The sequence below is a fragment of the Salmo trutta genome, chromosome 10, assembly GCF_901001165.1.
Source record: "Salmo trutta chromosome 10, fSalTru1.1, whole genome shotgun sequence".
Taxonomy (NCBI): Eukaryota; Metazoa; Chordata; class Actinopteri; order Salmoniformes; family Salmonidae; genus Salmo; species Salmo trutta.
Window position 1 is genome coordinate 36,082,818 of NC_042966.1, and position 8,720 is coordinate 36,091,537.

The 8,720-nt window shown below is 48.5% G+C and overlaps 1 protein-coding gene across 8 annotated transcripts in view; it reads right to left on the reverse strand.

The window, feature by feature from the left end:
• The window catches only part of LOC115201668 (caskin-2), a 91,312-nt gene continuing 82,592 nt past the window's right edge, over nucleotides 1-8,720 (reverse strand). For 7 of the 8 annotated variants that reach the window (XM_029765487.1, XM_029765483.1, XM_029765484.1 and 4 more), the window contains 6 exons: nucleotides 6,273-6,358; nucleotides 6,080-6,190; nucleotides 4,704-4,805; nucleotides 3,442-3,580; nucleotides 944-3,224; nucleotides 1-858 (listed from right to left, as the gene is read on the reverse strand). In XM_029765487.1, coding sequence (XP_029621347.1) covers nucleotides 762-858; nucleotides 944-3,224; nucleotides 3,442-3,580; nucleotides 4,704-4,805; nucleotides 6,080-6,190; nucleotides 6,273-6,358 — 2,816 coding nt within the window. In that variant the 3' untranslated portion in view covers nucleotides 1-761. The remainder of the gene's footprint in view (nucleotides 859-943; nucleotides 3,225-3,441; nucleotides 3,581-4,703; nucleotides 4,806-6,079; nucleotides 6,191-6,272; nucleotides 6,359-8,720) is intronic. The other variant, XM_029765488.1, reaches the window with a different exon arrangement.

Below are 8,720 nucleotides of genomic sequence, written 5' to 3' on the forward strand. Positions count from 1 at the left end.
TCAGTTTTCAGTAACATTTAAGAGTCTCATGTTAAGAATATTGACACACAACATACGATTGGGTAAAGTTTAAGACGAGAATATGATATAATTTACAATACATGTTAAAAATGGACCCTTATTCCCTTTGTGGTAAAATCTGGTTGGCTCAGAGCAAAGATGTAGCAAAGCCACTCGTTCTGCAATAAACCCATACTCTATGTCATAAACCCGTGCTCTATGTCATAAACCCGTGCTCTATGTCATAAACCCGTGCTCTATGTCATAAACCCGTGCTCTATGTCATAAACCCGTGCCCTATGTCATAAACCCGTGCTCTATGTCATAAACCCGTGCTCTAAGTTATAAAACACAGTAAATTGTTCTGTGTTATTGTGCTGTCTTTGCCAAGCAAAACCATTGATCCAGGGTTATGCGCTCCAGTTAAGGCAAGTCCCGATGTGTGTGTTTAGGATATCCACACTCTTTCAAGTGCAGTCAGAGGCTCTCCACATTGTGACTGCTCTCTTCACCCCATTGGCCCCCCCTTCACCCTTTCACTTTCCCTCTCTCTTCCCCTCCTCCCCCAATCCTACTTTCTCTCATCCACCCTATGAAACATGCAGATCAGTCTAATCAATTCTAGCTATGCATCGCAAATGGCTTCCTATTCCCTATATAGTGCACTTATTTAGACCAGGGCTCTATAGGGAAGAGGATGCAATTTGCAACCCAATCCTACTGGTCCTATTCAGGTTGCCTTGAGTGAAGTGAAGAGGTATTTAATCCAACATGGCATCCAGTTGGTCGGCAAGGTCATCAAACATGTTGCCGATGTCATCCAGGATATTCCCTGCTGCTTTCACTGTGCTGCTGCCACTGGGAAACAGAGAGGAGAGTGTTAACACGGTGTGTGTGTGTGTGTCTGCCTGCCTGCACGTGTGTGTATGCGTGTGTGTCTTACCCGTCAGTGCAGTCATCCTGAGACATTTTTCTCTCTACAACTTTCAGCGCTGCCTCCAGTGACGTGTTGGTCTCATCCAGCCTCCTCTGAACCAACACCTCCGAGCAGGCCTCACCAGTCTGGGCCTTTCCTGCTCTCCCTGCCTGGCCTGGAGGCACCAAGGTGCAGTAGGATGGAGCGGGGGTCGCCTGGCCTGTAGGGGCTGAGGTTATGGATGAGCTGAGCTGGGGAAGTGTAGATGCAGAGACAATAGCAGGTGTCTGATTCGCTGGCCTGGATATTACTGTTCTCTGCAGACTGCCTGCTTTGGTTGCTGTTACTGGTTTCTGTGGATTGCCTGGTATAGAGGTGGTTGTGTGTGTATTTTGACTGGCTGTTATATGGTTCTGTGTGCTGCCTGTTGCTGTCTTCTGTTGACTGGCTGGTATAGGGGTGAGGGCAGGTTTGAGGGGAGGGCTGGTTGGTTTGGAGGACAGGGGGGGTTTCTGGCCTCTCTGTAAACAGCTCCCTGACCTCACACCTGCTTCCTCCTCTTGCTTGTCTCTGTTTGTGTGTGTGTGGAAGCCGTTGGACCGGCCGTGTGTGTGTGGCTGTGTGTGTCCATCATCTTCGCTGGCGGTGAAGATCTCGTCCAGTGTGTGTGTATCCCGGTCTTTGGGCTGACGCCGCCGTTTGACCGTGTCCGACTCTTTGAGGTTGAACTCAGGGACCCCCAAGGACTTTGGGGCCTGCATTTGTGGGTCTTCTGGAGAAGCCTGGGGTTGGATTTCAGGGTCTGACCAGAAGCCTGCTCCCATCCTGGGCCGCTGTTTGATGGTGAGGTTGCCCTCCTCCGCGAAAGGGAGGTTCTCACTGGAGCTACTCTGAGGTGATGTAGAGCTTTCCAATACTGAACCATCCTTCCACACTCTCTCCTCCTCTTCTGGGCTTCTCTCTATCCCTCCATCTCTATCCCTCCGCTCGCCCCCCATCCTCCTCAGGCCTCCCAGCCCCAGAGTGGGTACAGGTTTGTGGGAGGCGAGGGTGGGGGTGCGAGGGGAGGGTAACGCTACCCCCTTAGAGGGGCTGCCCCCGGGCCCGGACCCCTGTAGCCTGGCTGCGATGCTTCTCACACTGCCTGCACTCTCTGTCTCCACCCCTCCCACCTCCACTTGCCCTGACACTACTGCCGCTCCTCCTGATTCGCTGGCCTGGCTGCCACTCACCGAGCTCATCCTCTTAGGTGGCGGTGGGGGCGGGCCTTTGCGGCGAGAGCGGACAGCGAATGAGTGGCTCCGGCTGATGTGGCGTTGGACGGCGGAGGAGTTTAACTGGCCGCAGCCTGGTTTGCGTCCTAGTGTTGCGTACGAGGGCATGGTCACCGGAGGAACGGATTCCTGCGGCGATGACTCGTCGTCTTCCGGTTCTCCATCTGACAAGGCGTAGCGGGACAGACTCTGGGTGCGTTTCTTAAGTGCCTTTGTGTTGAGGCCTAGTCCTGGGAGGGGGATTGCTCCAGCCTGGGGCTTGGGTAGAACACGTTGGCACAGATAGGTGCCTCCTTCCTGGGTGTGGAGGTAGTTGAAGGCCCTCTGTGTGGGGGAAGCCTGGGGAGAGGAGAAGGGGTGAGGGTGGGGGTGGGCAGGGGGCTTGCAAGGTTTGGGTTTGCTAGGCACGGCTGGGTAGGCGAAGCGGGGCATGGAGCTGGGGGTGAGAGGAGGGGTGAGGGGGGTGATGGGTAGTTTAGCGGGTGTCTGGGGGTGGCGCTTCTGGTCTGACCACACCTCTGTGAGTCTCTGTCGGTCTCTCCCTGGACTACCTCCTCCCCCCTGTCTCCCACCTCCTCCTCCCCCTCCTCCCAAGCTCTCGTCCGAGCGACTGTGCACTCCAGCCGAAGCCAGAGTCTGTTGGTGAAGCTCTTGGGAATATCCTGTAAAATTCCCAAAATTCACAGATTTTCCAGAATTCCCGGATCCGCGGGAGCGTGTTCCGATGCTCTCCTGGCTAATGCTCTCCCTCACACCCATCCCAAACCCCCCTCTCCCCACCCCTCCTCCTGCTGCACTCCCCATCATGGTGTTCTGTAGCTCTGTGCTCAGCTCGCTGTCATGGAAGGAGAGGAAGGGTGTCCTGGGGGTGTGAGGGGACGGGGGGCAGCAGTCGGCGGGGATCTCGGGGGGCTCGATAGCCACCAGGGCCGTGGTAGGTTTATGCCGGAGCGTGTCAGAGCCGTTGGCATGGTGACGAGAACGATGCAGGTCACATAAACGCTTCACAGCTAACATCAGCTTCTTCTGATGACCTGAGAAAGAGAGAGAGATACAAGAACACAAATTGCAGAAAACAAAATAACTTCAAGAACAGTCATTTTTGTATACAAGTGGTTAAAAAGGTTGCTGATTGGTTGTCAACAGCAAGGCTGTCATTGAAAAGGGGGTGTGTTCAAGAGGTCTCACATACACTGCTGACGCACAGATGCACTTAAACTAAACAATGTGAAGAGTGTGATGATTTCTTACCCAGCTTGGTGATTCCTATCTCTGATAAGTCCTCCCAGGTGATATCCTTGATGATGCTGATGGTGTCATAACCATTCTCACACAGTCTCTTCTGGTACTGAGGCAGACCGATCGCACTCAACCACTCTGACAGCTCAGACTGACAGAGAGAGAGAAGGAGAGGAGGAGGCAGGGAGGGAGAGATGGGGAGAGAGAGCGAGAAAGTGAGAGCGACATGGTGAGAGAGAGATGGTGAGAGAAAAACTAAAATAAAGCATTTATTGAATTTAATTCAATTGGAGAGAGAGAGAGAGAGAGATAGACAGAGAGAGATGGACAGAGAGGGAGCAGAGATGGACAGAGGGAGGAGAGACAGAGAGATGGTCAGAGAGGGAGGAGAGAGAGAGATGGACAGAGAGGGAGGAGAGTGACGAGAGCGAGAGAGCGGGAGGAGAGCGAGAGAGAGCCGGAGGAGAGAGAGCGGGAGGAGAGAGAGGGGGAGGAGAGAGAAAGAGGGAGGAGAGAGAGCGAGGGAGGAGAGAGCAAGAGAGGAAGGGAGAGGGAGAGTTGGACAGAGAGCAATAGAGATGGACAGAGAGATAGCACAGCAATCACAGCAGCAAGATTTGTGACCTGTTGCCACAAGAAAAGGTCAACCAGTGAAGAACAAACACCATTGTAAATACAACCCATATTTATGTTTATTTATTTTCCCTTTTGTACTTTAACTATTCGCACATCATTACAACGCTGTATATAGACACAAAGACATTTGAAATGTCTATTATTTTGGAACTTTTGTGAGTGTAATGTTTAATATACATTTTTTGTTTATTTCATTTGCTTTTGCAATGTTAACATTTACATTTACATTTAAGTCATTTAGCAGACGCTCTTATCCAGAGCGACTTACAAAATGTTAACATATGTTTCCCATTCCAATAAAGCCCCTTAAATTGAATGGACAGAGAGAGAAAGAAAGATGGACAGAGAGAGAAAGAAAGATGGACAGAGAGAGAGATGGACAGAGAAAGAAAGAGATGGACAGAGAGAGAAGACAGAATGACAGTGAGCTTGTTGACGGTGAGCTTGTTGACCAATAGTTGTACGACAAAATACAGTTCCTGCTGATTGTAACGCTCAACATGAAACATGAAGACCTAATTATTATTACCGACAGACTACATAGACTACTGCACAACTCTCTCTTTCAGCGGCACAGGCCTGTCGTCATCAGCCAGAGACTGTGTACAGAGTTCAAAGGTCATGTGACAGTCTCTTACAGGGATGTAGTCAGGCAGCCACTCTGGGATGTTCAGGTTGCCTATCTCCATGGAGATCTTCTTCCGGTGGCCTGGTTTGGTCACACCGATGGCGGTCAGGTCCTGGACAGACATACACCAGGTTAGGAAACCCCACGACTCGGCTGTCAATCAGAAAAATGACTACAGAACACATTTATCCATGCTCATTTATTTTGTTCACCTAAAAATAAAGAGGTAAATGCGGAATACGTTTGTTTTAAATCTCAATGCCGCAAAAAGAAACATTGTAGAGATGTTTTAAATCTCAATGCCGCAAAAAGAAACATTGTAGAGATGTGCGTGTGTTAACCTCTCTTGGGTAGGGGGCAGAATTTTGACGTATTTTGACGTCCGGATGAAAAGCGTGCCCAAAGTAAACTGCCTGTTACTCAGGCCCAGGATATGCATATAAATGGTAGATTTGGATAGAAAACACTAAAGTTTCTAAAACTGTTTGTGAGTATAACAGAACTGATATGGCAGGCAAAACCCCGAAGACAAACCATCCCCCCCAAAAAAATTCAGCCTACCACAATTTTCAATGGCTGGCACTTTTATTATAAGGCCAAGTCCTCCCAGATTGCAGTTCCTAGGGCTTCCACTAGATGTCAACAGTCTTTAGAAAGAGTTTCAGGGTGGTTTTTGGAAAAATGAGCCAGAAATTGTAGTTTTTCTAGGTGGCTCCCATTTTGGCTGTAGTGTTTCCAAGCGCGTGGAAGAGAGCGCGTTGTTTGGTATTTTTCTCCGGTAAAGACAATAACGATTCTCCGTCTTAAATTTTATCGTTTATTTACGTATTATTGACTGATTATAAATGTTGTTTGACTTGTTTGGAAAAGTTTATTAGTAACGTTTGGAATTCATTATGTATGCATTTTGATGGAGGAAAACTGGGTGGATTATTGACTGAAGTGCGCCAGCTAAACTGAGTTTTTATGGATATAAAGAAGGACATTATCGAACAAAAGGACCATTTGTGATGTAACTGGGACCTTTTGGAGTGCCAACAGAAGAAGATCATCAAAGGTAAGGCATTTTTATATCGCTATTTCTGACTTTCGTGTCGCACCTGCATGGTTGAAATATGTTTTTCATGTGTTTGTATGCGGGGCGCTGTCCTCAGATAATCGCATGGTTTGCTTTCGCCGTGAAGCCTTTTTGAAATCTGACACAGCGGCTGGATTAACAAGAAGTTAAGCTTTATTTTGATGTATTACACTTGTGATTTCACCGGATGTTGGCCAGGTGGGAGGCTACCGTCCCACCTGCCCATAAGAAGTTAATATCTCACTTGCTCTCAAATGTGTCAATCAATTAAGCGTAATCAATAAATGTATGATAATCCAGCGTCTGACCTCTGGGGTCATCCTACTGACAGTAAGTACATCGTATCCTGCTGTGAGGAAGTTAGCAGTGTAGCTCTCCAGCTGGAACTCACACAGCCATTGGTAGATGGCATCAGAGTCCTATAGACGGAGAACAGAGGGTTATCACACAGACATGAACGGACAGACAGACGGACACATACACACACCATATTCAACTTACCCTGCCCACCAGGACCATGTCTGGACACATGAAGCCACTCTGCTCCCCCAACCGAGTACCACCACTGACTTGACGACTTGGACCACCTGGGAGAGAGAGAGAGACAGAGATTACAACCTTTACCAAGTGAAATGTTCACAGCTAACAGCAAGCATGAGGAAGGACTGAGGTGAAGGTGTATTATTTTGTAGATCTGAGGGGCCAGTCAACAGATCGATGTCAGATTACTGAAGCATGCCTCTCTCCCCTCTCTTTCACATGGGACAATGGTTTTGATCCCACCCCCTCTACTCCCTCGATCCAAACAGGTCAGAGCCCCCATCCTCCGATCCCTCTTCAGAGTGAAGCAAGCACCTGACAGAGAGGTCTAGAACAGGACATAGGGGCCCCTCTGTACACAGCTCATCAATCATCTACCCTACATCCAAAACACACTTATGCTTCTACTCTCAAGGCAGAGACAAACAGAGAGAGAGAGACAGAGACAGGGAGACAGAGAGACAGACAGAGAGACAGACAGAGAGACAGAGACAGACAGAGAGAGAGAGAGAGAGAGAGAGACAGAGACACAGAGACAGACACAGAGAGAGATAGAGAGAGACAGAGAGAGAGAGACAGACAGAGACACAGAGACAGACAGAGAGAGACAGAGAGAGAGAGACAGAGAGACAGACAGAGAGCCAGAGAGAGAAACACAGACAGAGACACAGAGACAGACACAGAGAGAGACAGAGCGAGAGACAGAGAGAGCGAGACAGAGAGAGAGACGGAGAGAGACAGACAGAGAGACAGAGAGACAGACAGAGAGACAGAGAGAGAAACACATACAGAGACACAGAGACAGACAGAGCGAGAGACAGAGAGAGCGAGACAAAGGGAAGAGAGAGAAACAGTACACTGTATCTAGAAGCTGAGTATAGCAGTAAAGTGGAACACAGCGATCACACAGAGTTCAGAGTGTATGAGAACTTTGTGTTTACAAGACTACTGCCTAAACAGCGTTCTGTGATTTCATCAGACTAAATGCATCATGTTAAGGTTCCATGGTTAGTCTGTCCTTATGTTTAGCATATGTTTTAAACTTGCTTATTTTAATGTGGGATTTTATTATTACAATTCATCTTGTATGTGAAGTGAAAAGTGCTTAAAAAAAATGAAACGACAATGACAAATGGTTTTGAACTTATTGATTACTTTACATGTATAAGGAATCTATATGATGGGGTCAATAGGGTAGATAGGGACGTGGTGTATGGAAAGTTACTGAGTGAGACAAGTGTAGAAAGTTCATATTCTGTTCCATGTTTCTAAAGAGGGAAGTGAAAGGCAATAGTTAGTCTCTGATAAGGCAGGCCAGCTGAGGAACTAGGGAGGAGCCAGGAATTCAACAGTCTAGTTAGTCTCTGATAAGGCAGGTCAGCTGATGAACTAGGGAGGAGCGAGGAATTCAACAGTCTAGTTAGTCTCTGATAAGGCAGGCCAGCTGAGGAACTAGGGAGGAGCGAGGAATTCAACAGTCTAGTTAGTCTCTGATAAGGCAGGCCAGCTGAGGAACTAGAGAGGAGCGAGGAATTCAACAGTCTAGTTAGTCTCTGATAAGGCAGGCCAGCTGAGGAACTAGGGAGGAGCCAGGAATTCAACAGTCTAGTTAGTCTCTGATAAGGCAGGCCAGCTGAGGAACTAGGGAGGAGCCAGGAATTCAACAGTCTAGTTAGTCTCTGATAAGGCAGGCCAGCTGAGGAACTAGGGAGGAGCCAGGAATTCAACAGTCTAGTTAGTCTCTGATAAGGCAGGCCAGCTGAGGAACTAGGGAGGAGCGAGGAATTCAACAGTCTAGTTAGTCTCTGATAGGCAGGCCAGCTGAGGAACTAGTGGAGGAGCAGATGAATTCAACAGTCTAGTTAGTCTCTGATAGGCAGGCAGCTGAAGAACTAGTCAGGAGCGAGGAATTCAACAGTCTAGTTAGTCTCTGATAGGAAGGCCAGCTGAGGAACTAGGGAGATCGAGGAATTCAACAGTCCAGTAGTCTCTGATAAGGCATGCCAGCTGAGGAACTAGGAGGAGCGAGGTGAATTCAACAGTCCAGTTAGTCTCTGATAAGGCAGGCCAGCTGAGCTGAACTAGGGAGGAGCATGATTCAACAGTCTAGTTAGTCTCTGATAAGGGCAGCCAGCTGAGAACTAGGGAGGAGCAAGGAATTCAACATTCCTAGTTAGTCTCTGGTACGGCCAGGCCATCGAGGACTAGTGGAGCGAGATTGCAAACATCCTAGTTAGGCTCTGATGAAGGAAGTCCACTGGCAGAACTAGGGAGGAGCGATGAATTCAACAGTCGAGTTTAGTCTCTGATAAGGCCGCCCAGCTGAGGAACTAGGGAGGAGCTAGTAATTCAACATTCTAGTTTTAGTCTCTGATAAGGCGGGCCAGCTGCAGAACTAGGGAGGAGCGA